Here is a 17,506-nt window from a genome sequence, read left to right as displayed (position 1 = left end):
GTAGGTGTTTTTTCATAAGTATCGTGTAAGTACCTGCTTTGCGTTTGCATTGGAACTTTTTAAGTTTTATGTTCTGTTTTGCTCAAATAAATGATTCTGTTTAAGTACTATTTGTTTAGTTAGCATCTCCACTGTTGTTTGCCTGCATTTTTACTCAGCAAACATTAACATTAAATTGATAAGTTATTGTTAACTATTAAATTGATACATTATTGTTAGCTATTAAATACTGGAATTTTTCCATAAGACATATTATTATTATTAAAATAATAATATTATTGTCGTTAAAGATTTCCTCCACTGCAGGGGTTAATAATACATTCATTTGATGCACTCGTACTATTATTTTGCTACCCATGATAATTTATCTATATTGTGGAGCCACCTGTTTACAATTATACAACAACAGTACTCAAACAAAGTGTTCATATACAGTAGATACATTGGAAGTTATACTGGTAATAGTTTCCCTCAGTTCATTACAACAGATGTACAATAAGAGCAGGAATCTTTATTTTTTTACACAGTAATAAGGCACAGAGAATGTGTCAAAAAGAATGAGATAATTGTGGAAACCATAAGATCTGATTTTAACACTCATGTGCAAAGCTCTTCAGAGAAATTAACAACTGCTATACTGAGATGTGGGAAGATTTTCAACTAACTTGCAGCAGTAAAATTAAAAAGAGCATTAGGGGTGTGTGGCAGAGCACAGCTCTGCCCTTTAGAAATTGGCAGGGATGGGGTTAAATTCCCCTACCTGCCTGGCTTTATTGTGTTCAGGTGGCTGGGGTTGATTAGTTGATTAGCTTAATTAACGATCAATCAGCGCCCAGCCATCTGACGTAAAAGGAGGCCTCTGCTTCCCATTAGAGGAGGGAGCTGAGGAAGTAGGTTGGTGTTTTGTTGGTTGTGATTTTTCAATTTTCTACATCCAGTGAAGGCACTGGAAACCTTTATTTAGTAAATTTTGCTTTTTGCCTTTCTTTTTGTATTTCAATCCCTTTGTTTTGGCCCAAGTGCCCTTTTATTTTTGTGTTTATTTATAATAAAAGTATATATTTTTTGAACTGCAGTCTGTCTCTAGGCCTCTATCCACTCGCCAGCCTGCCACAGGGTGCTATACAAAGAAAACATTCAAAACAATGAATACCTGGAGTTTTGTTAATAAATTCATGCATAGCCTTTTTGCCCTGTTATTGCAGTGTACTTACTCACTCAAATGCAGTACAGATGTAAACAGCTACTGTCAATCAGTTAGAGACCTCTATAATAAAAAAAAAGGTTTTCACACTGAGAAAGCATTGACACTCAAGTGCTGCTTCTGAATATGGCTCTTCGGTTTTTCTGTTCTTGTTTTTAAATGATTTGTTTTTTACAGTACAACAAATTCTGAGTCACGTTTTAGCTAGATGTTAAGGTAGAACCTGACAGGTCCCAATCTAACATCTCCAAAAAGCTGTCAATCATGTCCACATTATGTATATTTGCTTCCACAATATTTTCATATTCCTTTGGAAGAATTCCCTGTGCAACTACCATGGTTGTGAGATTTGAAGTGCTTTACCTGTCCAGTGCCATTGCTGATTCACTGAGGGATTTACATTTCTATACATCGGCTTGGTCTTTTCCATCAGCGATGGGCCGCACTGTACATAGATTCAGCCTTAATCAGTAGTGAATGCTACATCTGCCCTTTTCCGTACTGTAGCTTTGTAAGGGTCAATGGTTTCAGTTGGTTGTGAAATGTTAGTTTGCCCATGTATTGAACTTGTTTTTACATCTTTATATAGCTTTATATATTCTAAACAGCTGAGATTAGAAGAGTCTCACTGACTGTTAAAATCAGGCCTACTCTTAGTGAATATTCAGCACTCTAGCGTCTTTGGTCCTGAGATACAGAAAGAAAGTTAATTCTCCAAACCTGCAGTAACCAATCATGCTGTCATCTGTGAGGGTTATGATAAAGAAATATCTGGGATTAGGTTACAGTACATCTATGGCCTTTGTTAAAGGCACTTCTTTCTTTAGCTGCCTTCTCCTCACTGCTGTGTGAGCTATTTCAAAGGAATCCTTGAGTGCCTTTGCTGAGGAACCATTGCCAAGTGCATTCTGTGTTTTCTGGCGGAATTGAAGTACTGTACAGATATTGCCAAAAAGTTTTGCTTTATAAAGTCAAAGGAAACCTGCTGAATAATGCTATATTAACATATTAAATTACATACTGCTTTGTAGTTTTCCATAAACAGCTGAATCCATTTTATATCACCTCGGTTAATATCATGCCCCATTTATTATTACAATTTCTCAAAAGCCACTGGCCAAGATCATCTCACAAACCTGCTTATTGTCAGGTTTTGTGGAGCCTGTCAGATGCTGCTTGGGCGGTCTTAACGTGATACAGTTCAGTTACTAAACACCAATGTCACCAAATTTTTCTTTTTTAAAATAATTAGTCTTTCACAAAAAAAAACAACGCTTAATTGATAGCTCTCATCAGTCGACAATTCATGCCTTTTTTAGATAATGACACAAACTGTTTCTTTCCAGTTAATGACACAAAATGTATTTCTCGTAATGTGCTGTCATAGGCAAACGTGAAACCTGGTTTGCATCATGACCCGCTTTATATCACAACTTATGCCTATGATGAAGACTTAAAAAGAAACACACAGCAGTCCGCTTGCTTCTTCTACTTGCAACTTTACTAAGCCACGGCCCGAATCAGTTTTTAATAAAGCCAGGCTCACTTCTTTCACACATACAACTCAGGTTTTTCTACTCACAGAGATTTTGCATTTTTTTTAAACATTTTCTTTATTACTTTCCATATGTAGCAGCCCACTGTTATCACACGTGATCACTTCCTTTTTTGTTCGTCTTAACGGTTTTCTTTGTTTTTTTACTCCTCCTTTCACACTGTGACCTTCCACCTCCCTACGTTGAAAACCGCCTACGTCTTAAAGGTACAGGGCTCCATTACAAACTAATTTGAGTCTGGCTACTGTAAACAACAGGTATGTCAATAAAGACTGCATGAAGGTTTTAAATACATCAGCTAATGCCCAACATTCATATTTTTATTCCTAGCATTTTTTAGGGCTCAACATCCTCCCCTACTAAGAAATTTAAAATGCTGTCAAAACATTTTTTAAATTAACAATAATAAAAAAAAATGTACCTTAAAGTGGGGTGTGGCAAGCTTCTTTTACAAAGATTACATTTTACACCTTTAATTTCAATATGGCATAAATACAACAAATAGCAAAATTGTCCTATTTTTCTTGTTTTTCAGGAGTTTAAATTAGCCTACAGTTATGCTGGTTGGCAACCCAACAAAAACGATGAGGCATGGCGTCTGCCATTTTACTCCCTTTTTTCTGTGTTTTAAACACGTACATGCCACTTTTCACTTAGATCACAAATACTTGTACAATACCAATCAAAATTCTGTCAACTGTACTACTACTCTGTATCTTTAACTCACTAAAGAACAGGTGTAACCTTTGTGTTCAGTTATACTCTGGTAGTCTAACCCAGTAGTTACTAGGGACTGTAAATAGAAATGTACTTCAAAACTACACTAACTGTCAGTCAGGCATTGTAAATAAACATGTACTTTAAAATACCTTAATGGTCCACACATAACTTTTGTTATTAACAAGAACATGAAACATATAACAGACTCTGAGTCCTCACTTCAGCATCTTTGGCCTACAATGTAGAACTGACCAAACATGGGTGGCGTCTCGGTGCAGCCCAATCAATTGGTACAGGTGTCCATCTAAGCCAGTGTTCCACAACTCAGGTCATGGAGGGCCGGTGTCCCTCCTGGTTTTTGTTCTAACCATACCCTAAATTAGTTAATTGGACCAATTAAGCTTCTAATAAGGTCCAAGAAAGTACTTTAGGGTGCAATTGGAATAAAAACCTGCAGGGACACCGGCCCTCCGGGACCGAGTTGTGCACCACTGATCTAAGCATTGCAGATTCCCCAATCACACTGTGTACTCTCTGGTCAGCAGGTCATTAGGTAGGTTCCCTTAAGCAATCGTAAGTATCTAGCTTTCATGGCTGTCTCACTCGCATGGATTGTCTGTTCCATCTGGGTTCAACTTCTTCCTTTTCTTCATTACCATTGGATTCTCCTGACAGATGGTGGTTGCTTATATCCTGTTCCTCATCCTCAGGCTGGGCATTTTCAGGTTTTTCCTCCATCTGTGGTCTAGCTGGGTGTGACAGGCTGAACGTGTGGTGTAAGACAACAGACTCCAGTCCAGTTTGCCAATTAATGCGCTTGGTTTTATTTCCCAAAAACCCAGGTCACCAAATACGCATTTAAACAAATAATAATAATAATAATAATAATAATAATAATAATAATAATAATAATAATAAACAATAGAGCCGCCGGGATACACAACAATGTGTAACCCGACAAAGCAAAGAGAAACGGGGGTTTGCAGTCCCAAATAATAAATAGAAAAGACAATCCATCTTCCTTCCGTGCGCCTGGAAATGGGAAAACACAGAGAATAATAAACCCAGCACTTCCGGGTTGTCGCTCCTCCAAAGTACTCCCGGAGCGTCCCGTTAGTGCTCTATAAAATATCAAAAGGGAGAAGGGATTAACAGGTCAGCCCAGAACACAGACAACCCGTCGTTCAACTCCCTTGCTTGTTTCTTTGTTCGTTGTTTGTTTTGGTTTCGTTTTCGATTTCATTTTTCGTTTTCTCTCCCTCTCTCTCTCTCTCTCTCTTTCTCTCTCTCACACACAGTATCTTGCTGGCAGGAGCAGAACCCTGGGCCACGCCCCCTTTTGTACGCTGCATCCCATTCCCATTGGTCAGTGAGGACAACCGGCGTCAACCAATACGCGATTGCCACCACGTTTTCCGACTGGGTCGATGACGTTGCGCACCGCGGCTCCGTCCCCTTTCCAGGTGGCCGACTTCCACCTCCTCTGGGGATGACTGCTCCTCCTCCCTAATGCCCTCACCGGTCGGAAGGGAGATCTAAAAGAAGAGTTCATTCTTTCTTTGTCATACTGGGTAAGAAGTATTTTCCTCTATTCCAGGCTTGAATTCCTCTGCTTCTGGATCTAAGTTTGTTTCTTCTCTTGTAATAGTTCTAGGTGCTGTTATAACGAAACATAAGAACACAAGAACGTTTACAAACGAGAGGAGGCCATTCGGCCCATCTTGCTCGTTTGGTTGTTAGTAGCTTATTGATCCCAGAATCTCATCAAGCAGCTTCTTGAAGGATCCCAGGGTGTCAGCTTCAACAACATTACTGGGGAGTTGATTCCAGACCCTCACGATTCTCTGTGTAAAAAAAGTGCCTCCTATTTTCTGTTCTGAATGCCCCTCTGTCTAATCTCCATTTGTGACCCCTGGTCCTTGTTTCTTTTTTCAGGTCAAAAAAGTCCCTTGGGTTGACATTGTCAATACCTTTTAGAATTTTCAATGCTTGAATTAGGTCGCCGCGTAGTCTTCTTTGTTCAAGACTGAGCAGATTCAATTCTCTTAGCCTGTCTGCATATGACATGCCTTTTAAACCCAGAATAATTCTGGTCACTCTTCTTTGCACTCTTTCTAGAGCAGCAATATCTTTTTTATAGCGAGGTGACCAGAACTGAACACAATATTCAAGATGAGGTCTTACTAATGCATTTTCAGTTTTAACATTACTTCCCTTGATTTAAATTCAACACTTTTCACAATGTATCCGAGCATCTTGTTGGCCTTTTTTATAGCTTCCCCACATTGTCTAGACGAAGACATTTCTGAGTCAACAAAAACCATATGGTCTTCATCAGAGCTTTTGGAATTTTCTTGAAACAGTGTGGTCTCTGCGACAGGATGTTTTTTTTTTCTTTTGACTGTGGTGTTTTTGTTTTGGCTGTGCATTACTACTGATTTAACCATCTACAAGCTATGGACAGGGCATTAGCAAGTTTCTGTGCAGAATTCTTATTCTCCCACTTCCTTCTAATGGCTCAACCTCATACACTGGGCTGTCTGTCCCTCTCCTTTTTCTTACTGCAAGTATTTTATCTTCCCAGTGTGCAAGTAACTTCCCAGGTCCTCCTCTCTCAGACAAATTTCTTACCAGTATGTGATCTCCGTGTTCCAGAATTGAACTCCAAGCTCGCTGATTGTAATCAATCAATCAATCAATCTTTATTTTTGTATAGAGCTTTTAACGGGGGTCGCCACAAAGTGCTTTACATGATAAATAACACATACAAAAAAATATATATATATATATATATATATATATATATATATATATATATATATATATATATATATATATATATATAATCAGCAATAAAATACACATACAAAAAAATAAATAAATAAATAAAATAAGAATGCAGAAGCGAGCGAATATCACTTTAAAAACTTGTGTAAGCCAAGCTATACAAGTGTGCTTTTAAACAAGATTTAAAAGCATCAGCAGAAGGAGCTTCCTTTATAGTACTAGGCAAGTCATTCCATAATTTCAGTGCAATGTAGCTGAAGCTACTACCTGAGTTTTGTTTCTGAATACTTGGTATGGGAAGTAACCTTGCATCCTGTGATCAAAGTGGATGATTAGGAATGTATGGTTTTAAAAGATCCTTTAAATAGGGTGGAGCTAAGCCAGTAATACTTGTTTCCTCGTGCTGCAGATTTGTTTTTAAGTTTTTAGATGCAATCTCATAGGCTTTCTGCATAGCTGTTTTCCACTTTCCCACTTTCATGGGACTGCTTTTCCATTTCTTGTTCTCTTGGAAAAATCAGGTTGATTGGTAGCTTTCGTTCTCGGCCAAAGAGCAGAAAGTACGGGGAAAATCCAGTTGCCTCATTGACAGTATAATTATAGGCATGGACCATTTAATTGAGGAAATCCTTCCAGTTCTACGTCTGGAATGTCCGCAACATGCTCAGTGATGTCCGGTTAAAACGTTCTGCTGGGTTGGCTTGAAGGTGGTAGGGAGTTGTCCTTGAGTTAAGTTTCCCACTGTATTCTTGCGGTTTCCTGAAGAGTTCATTTTCAAACTCCCTTCCCTGGTCATGGGAATCCAAAACTCAGGATTAAATCATTGAATATTTTCTGGGCTACAGTCTTTCCAGACTTGTTTGATGTTGCATACATCTGAACAAACTTGGCAAAATGATGTACAATAACTAGTATGTATTCACATCCACCTTTGCTTCTTTCTAAGTGCAGGTAATCAACGGAGATCATCTCGAACGGTGCATTTTGTAACGGTTTCTTTTGTTTTAGTCATCTACACACTTTAGTTATGTAGTGCTCGATTTCTCTCATTTTCAGCCAATAGTAATGATCTCTGGCTAAAGCATGCATCCTATCAACCCCAAGTGTCCCATCTCCTCATTAAGTTGCTTGAAGACTACATCTTATACTTCTCTGGCACGACCATTTGAAGTTTTGTTGCTGTTTTGTGGTGAAGTATTACATTCTTGTCCACTTGCAATCGAGGCCACTCTCTCAGTAGATGTCTAACTGTTGCAGGTTCTTTTTGCCTTTCTTTATTCTTCAGGACACTGTTCTGCAGCTTTAGGGCTAACACTCTACTGATAACTGGGTCCTCTTTCTGTATATCTCTGATGTCCTCAGTCGTCAGTGGTTGGGCTGTAGTCACACATTTACATACAGTTTCTGCCAAAGTGGCCACATCACACGACACAGCAGAGATCCAGTCAACATCACCTCTTTCCTGAGCATCAAGTGATTCTTCCATTGCAGCTAGAGTATCAGGCTGGCGATCTTGTGTACATTCAGTCATCAGCTCTTCGATCTTTGTGGGCCTCCTTGATAAGAAGTCAGCATCTCTATTGGCAGATCCAGGACGGTACTTCAAAGTAAATCAATAATCTGCAAGTTCTGCCACCCAGCGATGGCCTGTAGCGTTTAACTTGACAGTCTTCATTATATAGGTTAACGGGTTGTTGTCACTATAAACTGTAAAGTGAGGAGCATAGAAGAGGTAATCACGGAAATGCTCTGTGATGGCCCATTTTAAAGCTAGGAATTCCAGCTTTCCTGAGTGAAGTCTGTAATTTTTTTCAGCAGTCAAGTCAAGTTTCGGGATACAAAATCAGGGTATGCCATCACTGGTGGACTTGTCAGGGCTTCCACTAACCTCTTTAGTATGTCCTGATGCCTCTCAGTCATTCTACTGGTTGGGATGGTGGTGGCTGGAATGACCACTTGTCCTCTGTTCTCCCTTTTGAGTTCTTCCTCCTTACCCCTCCCACTCTGGGAATTGAAAATAGTTCACAGATTGGCTTGGCAAGTCTGGAGAAATCTGGTATGTACCCTCTATAATAGCTCAGGAAGCCAATCAGTTTTCTTCTCTTACTGTTTCAGGCTTTTCAGTTTTCAGTGCTTGGACTGCGGCAATGTCTTTTGGATTTATGCTGTATCCATGTTCAGAGACGACACGTCCCATGTAGCAAACCTCTCTTTTGAAAAAGTCACATTTTGTTGGTCTTAATTTTATTCCACACTGCTGTTGTCTCTGTAGAAATTTACAAACATTTTCTACGTGGCTTTCAAAATCACTGTTGAAAAGCCACCGGTGCATTGGTCAGTCTAAATGGAATACGGACCCATTCATACAGTCCCCGTGTTGTAATTAAGACTGTACACACTCTGCTTTCCTCTTTGATAAACCCCTGGTAATATGCTTTGCCCTGATCAAGCACAGAAAACCAGGAATTTCCACCCAAGTTTTCAAGAATTTCTTTGATTCTGGGAATTGGATGACGATCAGGAAGTGTTTTCTGATTGAGCTGCCTGTAGTCTATGTAGAGACAAAGTCCACCATCCTTCTTTCTCATGAAAATGATAGGTGATGAGTAGGAGGAGCATGACTTCTGAATCCACCCTCGATTGAACAGGTCCTGGATGTAATTCTTAGCTTCCTGGTATAGAGGTCTCGGAATGGCGTTGTATGTTTTTTTCACAGGGACGTTATCTTTAAGTGTAATCTCCATGTTCAGGTCCAGAATACAACCAGTGTCCCAATCATCTTTAGCAAAGGCCTTGCAGTCTTTTCTCATTATTTCTCTGATAATCTGCTGTTGTGTGGCTGAAAGATGACTGAGGTCTACAGGCGGGTCCCACAGCTCTTTTGACTCTTCACTGCAGAGCTCCTCTTCAGCTTGTGTGAATGTGGTTGGCTTTGACTGGGGTAACATTTGTTTTTGAACAGGTGTGGCTTCTATTGGATAGGCAACAGCAATAGCTTGTAATTGACCTAACACTGTCCTATTTTGGAGTGTTGTCATTATCTGTAGTATTTTCTACGGTCACTACCACACACAAGTTGTTTTCTGTTGAGAGTTGGATAAGTTGTTCTTTGACTTGTAACCCTTGTGGCCAGGGGACTTCTTCATTGGGTTCAAGCACCATTTGATTGTTCAACTGGAAGGCCTTGTTCAATCTCCCACATTTCACATCTACAATTTTACGTTTAGGAATAACAATGTCTTGTCGGCCCAGTCTCACCAGTAAGAAATTAGATGTGCCCTCATGTTTCTTCAGCAAACTGAAAAGAGTTCTTGCTTGATTAGTCCCCACTTCTAAGGCTGAGCTCAAGCTTTGCACACACTGTGTGAGTGATACTCCTTTGTGTGTCGATAGACCGGTCAGCAACAATTGTTCAATTACACTGACTCCTTGAATTGGCCTTTCCAGTGAGTTGATACTTATGAGGAATGGAACTAGGAGTCTATCATTATTCCTGCCGCTGTTGGTGGGTAGACTGAAATCAACTTCTATCCAGCCTTCATATGGAACGGTTGTACCATTGGCAGCTGTCAGCTTTAGCTTGGTTTCTCCTTCCAGTAACTCATCAATTATTTCATTTCAGTTTCTGGTAAGTATTTGTTTTTCTGATCAAGCCCCACTATTGATACCTGTGATCCAGTGTCCCACAACAGCAATGTAGTATTTCCTCCTAATGAGCATTGTACTAAACAACTCTGCCCCACCAGCTTTGCTGTCTTCTTCTGCTTCTTTGAAAGAGAGTTATTGGTACGGTACTGGCCTTCATTTGCCTCAGCTGTCAATTCAGCACTGGCAGCTTGTTTCACCGTCGCCACTGCTTCCCTCTTCCCTCGGCAGCCTATAGCCCAGTGGTTGTTGCTGCCACACTTGTAACAGTGCTCACACCTGCCTTCAAAATTTACTTGTTAACATCGAGAGCAGGGCCGTCCCTCTCTGGTTCTGCAATGACTGGCCTGTGTCATTTACAGCTTGTTTTCTTGAAATTTGGGCAAGAGATGCAACGTGATTCATCAGGTTGTGTAGTGCTTCACAGATTTCTTTGTTTCTAGCATCAAGTTTGTTCATCAAAGTGTTTTCTCGTGGTGCTTTACAATCTTTGGCTCTGATGGGGCTTCCCTGCCCTCTTCCACAGTCATAATCCACTGTATTGACTCTCACTGTTCTAGGCTTAATTGCTGTCAGTTTCTGTTTTCTCTCTTTCTCCATGCTGTATGCCATATTCATTTTCTCCAGTAGGGTCTCATCATCTACCTTTGAGTCTTGCAAGTATGGTTTGAGATCTACTCTGATGTTGTCATGATGCAAACCTGTCATTATTGTATCCAGGAACTGGTTTTGAACAAGCTCAAAATTGTACCTCAGTCCACATTTGGCTCTTTCTGAAGCAAAAAACACTTTTTCTCTCAAATCCATAACACGCACAAGAAACTGAACTGGTGTCTCTTTCAGCTCTTGAACAGTACAGGTCAGTGAATGATACAGTTCTGCTGAATCCTTCTCTCTGTAGTGAGTTCGCAAGATTTGCCTCAGTGTGGATAAACTCAAATCAGTTCTGCTTTCTAGGTAGCTCCTTAACTTTAACTCTGGAACAATTACTTGAATGACAGCTTCTACAACGCCCATTTCATCATAGCCTTTTCACAGAGCTTTTTTCAATCTTTCTAAGCTACTGTAGCTCAATTTGTATTTTTCGCTGGGTTCTCCAATTTGTCCAACAATTCTCAAGTCTTTGCTGTATAATGAATGAATATTTGCATGGTCTTTGGCATTAACAGGCATTGCACCCATAGGAACGACATTACTCGGTCAACCCTTTTAGTTGCTCTTGATGCTACAATGCGGTAGAATCGTTTACTACATTCGCTGGCTCTACATTGTTTACTGCCTGCGGTGGAGATGTTTCCATATTAGCACTGCTTTCCCTTCTCAGACAATCAAGCTGATCGTTAAGTTCAAGAAGCACTGACATTCCCTCATCTTCTAGGTTTATTACATCATCCCCTTCCAAATATGCAATAATCAATTTTCTCAGAAAACGTGGAGTTTTCGCTGGTGCGCCCTCGTCTTCTTTTCTGTGATATTTAACAATTTGCATATCTCCCTTAACGTCCACTGCTAAAAGTAATAGCTTTTCTTCTATCTTCGTAAGGAGAGCATCCCGTTCATCAGATTATTGCTCTATTTTATGATATGCCGAAAGGACTGAAAAATGCAAAATAAATCATGCTTACCACCGTCTCTGCTTCAGGTCAGCCTTAGGATTTTTTTTCTGTAATGGCATCTCTTCTCATGGTCTCCGCCCAAGACAGTATAGCGGGTTAGTTTTAAAACACGTTTTTATGTTGCACCCTTAAAAGCAGTCCGATTTCTTCTTTTACTTGCAACTTTACTAAGCCATGGTCCGAATCAGTTTTTAATAAAGCAAGGCTCACTCCTTTTGTACATACAACTCAGGTTTTTCTACTAACAGAGATTTAGCATTTTTAGTTGTATTTTCATTGGTGATGTAAAATACATGCCATGAGAACCTTTTTCTACCAGTGTTTAAGGTTGGTATTTGTCTACTTAATGAAACCAGACTGTCAATTTTAAATGAATTCTGTTGAATCAACGCACACCAGTTAGTTATTGACCTCTTCCTAGCTGATTTTTGTTGTGTTTTTATTTTATTCTCTGCTGTGTTTTAAGTGAATAGGCAAAGGTGTACAGGGTGGCCACCTGGCTCCAGATTTACCAGCCGCTTTGAGACAGAACGGATTTTCAAAATTCCCCTTCAACTGAAAGCAATCGATGTGCAAATTAGCTACACCTTTGCTGAGATTAATCCTGTGGCAGAATTGCTGTGCATAGCAAACAAGTCACCCTGATCAGCTGCTTCCAATCAGATCCATAATGATTAGCGATGAATGAATAGACAAGAAACGGGATGATGCTTTGCTTGGGAGAGTATTTGCATATTATTGGCAAATGATTATCGACGAACAGAAATATAAAGACATAATAATACAAATACATAAGCATTTTATTCATTGTTATAATAATTATACAACTGTTTGATGCACATGGTAATTAAGCACCATTACCCATTTTAGCAAAGGTGTAATGGTTAATTTATACATTAATTGCTTTCAGTTTAGGAATAAGTTTGAAATCTCATTCTGCCTCAGTGTCTGGTAAATCTGGAGCAAGATGACCGCCCTGAAGCTGTACCATAACTTGTTATAAAAATGCAATTAATAATTACATTTAAGAAAATATGAAAAAAAAATACAAGGCTGGAACAGACTCAGCTCTTGAGTAATGACATTTTATAACTTCCCTAGTTAAAAGTATTCAGCTAATATTAAGCTTTATTAAAGGCTGCTGCTTTCTTAGTTTGTTATGTGTAAGACTGCTGTACCTGAAATTACACATTTTGCAAAACCCTCCTCTCACTGATAGGTTACACTTGTGCTAGAGCTTTCTCGTTGGCTTACCCACTTGCCTTTTGCTTGCACTTGTTTTTTTGTTTTGTTTTTTTGACAGTAAAATAAACCATAAAATAAGAAATAATATAAAACTTCAATAAAAGTCTCCATGGGTTTTTTTTTTTTTTTTTGAGGACGGATCGTTGGTTGTTATAAAAATCCTAATTGCTGGGAATCAATCGTCTATTCAAGTTGAAAAAGGAGTAAGTAATACTAAGTTAAATGTGAATATTTAGCAGCCACGGTTAAACTGAATAAGAAATTGCAAACAGCTTAAGGCATCTCAACACGACACAGTGCTGCAATTCGATCAAGAATAGCAGAAAATTGTCAGCAACAGATGTTGCTGTGACCTGCAAGATAATGACTGCGTTACCGTTTCCCATCACAACAGAGCTGATTGTCTTGTTAGTGGTGTTAAAAATAAACTCAGAGCTCAGTTACTGTAGGATAAAATTAATCTAGTTTGTCTATAACTTCCTTGTTGTTCTTTCTAGACACATTGCAAGAGAATAGTACATTTTACTCACTTATAATAGACAAGTCATGTGTTTTTCTGTTGATCCAAATGGTTCCTAAGGGCTTTCTCTGTTGTTTCGGTTCTGGAAAGTAACGTTCTTATAAACTGAGCAGAACATTCCAATACAGTGAACACAATATTCTAATGTTTTCAAAGTGATAACTAGAACTGCTAGGGGTTTTATAAGGTGATGCTTTGAGGAAATTGTTTTAATATACAGCTATGGCCAAAAGTTTTGCATCACCCAATATAATTAACAAATTGTACTTCATAAAGTAAAATAAAACCTGCAAAATAATGTTACGTTAACATATTGAATTACACAAAGCTTTGTAGTTTCCCCCACTGTACAAAGCCTATCTGTACTTAGATAGTATCCTCTCCTTTGATGCCCAAATCTCCACTGTAGTCAAATCCTCCTTCTACCACCTCTGAAACATCTCAAAGGTCCATCCATTCCTTTCCCTCCCAAATGCAGAGACACTCTGTCATGTATTCATCTCCTCTCGACTCGACTACTGCAACTCTCTCTATGGTAGTCTTCCGTCATGCGCCATAAACAGACTGCAGCTGGTTCAAAATGCCGCTGCTAGGATCCTTACAAAATGTAAAAAACATGATCACATTATGCCGTCTTTCCCAGCTGCACTAGCTACCTGTAAAGTTCAGGATTACTTTCAAAATTCTCCTGCGTGCCTACAAGGCCATCCATCACACAGGTGCAGAGTATCTCTCCAAACTGCTGACCTGCTATGTCCCTGCATGCAAGCTGAGGTCCTCTGACTCAGGCCTGCTGGTTGTACCCAAGCAAAAGCGCATCACACTCGGAGAGCACTCTTAGTTTCATGGTACCGACTCTCTGGAACTCTCTCCCAGCTTTAGTGCGTGCAGCTCCCAGAGTCGCTCACTTCAAATCAATTCTCAAGACTTGTTCTCTCTTGCTTTTAATGCTCTCTTAACCTGGTATCTGTTATTAGTTGTTGTCCACATTGCTATTTCAGGTTTGCTGTTTCTTATCTGTATGATTCTGCTTGACATACGCATCCACAATGTTTAGAATTCACATCCTAGCCTTGTATTTAATGTATTATGCCTGTATTTAATGTGTTTGCACTGTTTTTTACTGTTTGTATTTAAAGTACTATGCCCTTTATTTCACTGTATTGAATGTATTATGCATTGTTCCTCACTATCTTGCAAAGTGCTTTGTGATGGTGGTCCACTATGAAAGGCGCTATACAAAATAAATATTGATTGATTGATTGATTGACTGAATATCATTTTGTAGTTTCTTTGATAACAAGATGTTAAATAAAATATCTAAATTATGTTCATACAGTTTTTTTTTTTTTTTTTTAAATTATGTCTCAATCATAAAATTCCAAGTGATGCAAAACGTTTGGCCGTGGCTGTATATTTAACATCCAGGAACTGTATGAGCGTAGTGTCCTGGAATTCATCTTAAGTGTACATACAGGTGAAGATGTTACATTGTGAGGATATCAACATTCTTGTTACTGATATTCTACATCAAAGAATCTACGAAAGACTGAACCAATATCAGACAACAGCTGGAAAAGGAAAACTCCATTTCATGCAGAAAATTCCTGCACAAACCCTTTCAAGGCTCCACGCAAATAACAACTCAACAAGTGAATGAAATTTTAGGAAAACAGGTATGAAACTGTTCAAACAGTAGCTTATCAACTAACTGCGATTTACAAGAAGAATTTATCATGGTTTGGTGCTCCCTATCAGACTGAACTTTAAACAGAGCATCTAACAATGCCTGTCTAGCCGTCGTAATTGTAGTGGTAGTAGTGTATGTAGTGGTGAACAGGTGACACACACTTTGCGGTCTGAAGTTCTAGCTATCATCTACAGTGTTGTTATTTTACCAATGTATGCATCAATCTAGAAAAGTCTGGGCTATACTCCTACAGCTCAGTTATAACAACTACCTTCACCATGACCAGCACAAACAACAACAACAACAACAACAACAATAATAATAATAATAATAATAATGAAAGTCAATATAATGCAATATAAAGACAACAACAGTGCTTGTTTATTGTGAAATAATCTTACTAAGCTAGAGTTGAAATTTCATTGATATGCTGCAGTATTTAAAACTTCAACAGACTGTGTCACAAAACTTTGCCCATATTCTAAAAAGAGGGAGCAAAAGTACTACTACTACTACTACTAATAATAATAATAATAATAATAATAATAATAATAATAATAATAATAATAACACAACTGTAGTTTAAAGGTTTCTGACCAACAACTTGTAAACTGTTCTTTTATATCACAAAGTCGAGCAAATATTTAAGATTGACAGCAAATTCCTTGATTGTAGTTAGCCTTACCTGATGATGACATACATGACCAGGCAGTTTCCCACGAGCCCCACCACGCAGACCACCATGTAGACCACAGCAATGGTGATCTTTATGCCAATGGGCAAGAGGAACCCCTCGTGGGTGAAGTTATAACCACTCGTGTTCATGAAAGAAGAATCGTTTAGAAATTGGTTTAGGATGGCTTCCTTAAACCAAGCTGGTGCGTTTGAGAAATCCATTGTGAATCACAGACCTAGGAGAAAAGAACAGGGAACTAGTTTTTTAGTTAGTTACTATATGTATGTAGTCTGTATTTGCAAAATGTTCTCCCTACAAGTAAATCCAAACATAATATTATTACACCATTTCAAATGTACTTGTACTATTCGTGCAATGGCATATTATATAATAGTTTGACGTCGGTAGACTATGCACAGGTGACATTTCATTTACACCGCAGGTTCATTTATAGATGGCAGACTTAAGGTACATGCATATTTAAATTACATAAATCATGTCTAATCACATGTATTTTGCAAGATACACAATGCCCATAACTAAGCTGATAAGCATTTGCATCATGTCTTATGCTTACACTGTACACACCATTGAGCATAGTAACTACTTTTACATACCTATAAATGCTGCGCTCCAACACCACGTCGTTTGTGAATGTCTGACTTTTTAAATAAAATGCTGTTTGTTTGTTTTGATTTTTTCTCCGAATGAATCACAATTGCTGCGGTTAGGATTATTCCGTCTTTTAACGCCCCCTTTCTGCGTTCTGTTTTGTAAAGCCCACATTGCAGGTTACTGTAGAACGCAAGGATGACCGACACGTTCTATTTTTCTTTATCTGAGTGTGGGGGGCAGGACTGGTTGGAAGTCGACTGGTTTGGTTGATAGTTCTCAATTTTTACAGAAGACGTTCTCTCATGAAACAACACTGATGCCCCCCCACCCCACCCCCCTTCGCTTTCCTCTGCAGTCCAAATCCGATTTCGCACACAAACAGCTGGACGTCCTACTGTACATTTATTACTGTTTCTTTTCAGTGCCACTTGCAATAGCGGTACAGCACTTCTTCATCATTCGTATGCACATTATTAAAACAGCTCTTTCCCATCCTTTCTGCGCTTGTCACTTTCGCCTCTTTTCTCTCCCTCTGTCTTTCTCTGTGTGGATAAAAAATCTAAACGTAACGGCTGAACCCAGAATTTCTCCACTGGTGTTCAGACAGTTCTCAGAATTTGCTGCTGTTTTTACTGCAAGTAGTAATACTAAATCGCTTGCAACACGCTGTAATGGGTCAGCGAACTGCATTTAGTTTGTTAGATTGTGTTTAGATTAAATTGTCTTACCAGGTCTGGAGGAAAGCACCCTGGTGAGGTTAATGCAGATGTGCCTGCTCTCGATGAGGCTTCGTGTGGATGATATAGGTGGTGTTTTAACAGAGCAATGGCATCTCAAGGCAGTCCCTCGACATCAAGTTATTAATGTCTAGTAAACCCTGCCAATGCCCCCTCCCCCGCCCCCTTTTGAAGCTCGTTTGAAATCAGATACCAGTTTTACAAAGCGACCCCGTTTTTCGAGCACCTAATAACTGAACTGAATATTAAGTTCAAACTCGATTGTGTCAAATCGGCATTTTTATATACTGTATGTACAAACCGTGGGTTTTGAACGATTCACGGTTCTTTGCTGCTCTCGTTTAAATGAATAGCGTTGGTGGGAGATGTATTTTATTCACACGATTAAAATAGTAAACTTAATCTTAATTGTATCTGACTGGCTCAGTCTGTAAGGAACGTATTTCTGCCAGCCAATAAATATGTACGCATTGATTGTTATGGCCTTTAAAATTG

The 17,506-nt window shown here is 39.0% G+C and overlaps 1 protein-coding gene across 1 annotated transcript in view; it reads right to left on the bottom strand.

Annotated features, from left to right (window-relative positions):
* oprl1 (opiate receptor-like 1) overlaps nt 1-17,080 on the bottom strand; it is a 30,259-nt gene extending 13,179 nt beyond the window's left edge. The window contains exons 1-2 of the mRNA XM_041256569.1: nt 17,003-17,080; nt 15,669-15,894 (exon numbers count right to left, since the gene is read on the bottom strand). Coding sequence (XP_041112503.1) covers nt 15,669-15,880 — 212 coding nt within the window. The 5' untranslated portion in view covers nt 15,881-15,894; nt 17,003-17,080. The remainder of the gene's footprint in view (nt 1-15,668; nt 15,895-17,002) is intronic.
* Between the last annotated feature and the right edge of the window lie 426 nt (nt 17,081-17,506).

Source organism: Polyodon spathula, chromosome 8 (assembly GCF_017654505.1).
Source record: "Polyodon spathula isolate WHYD16114869_AA chromosome 8, ASM1765450v1, whole genome shotgun sequence".
Lineage (NCBI taxonomy): Eukaryota > Metazoa > Chordata > Actinopteri > Acipenseriformes > Polyodontidae > Polyodon > Polyodon spathula.
The sequence above is the reverse complement of the archived record's forward strand: the minus strand, read 5'-3'. Positions and strand labels throughout refer to the sequence as shown.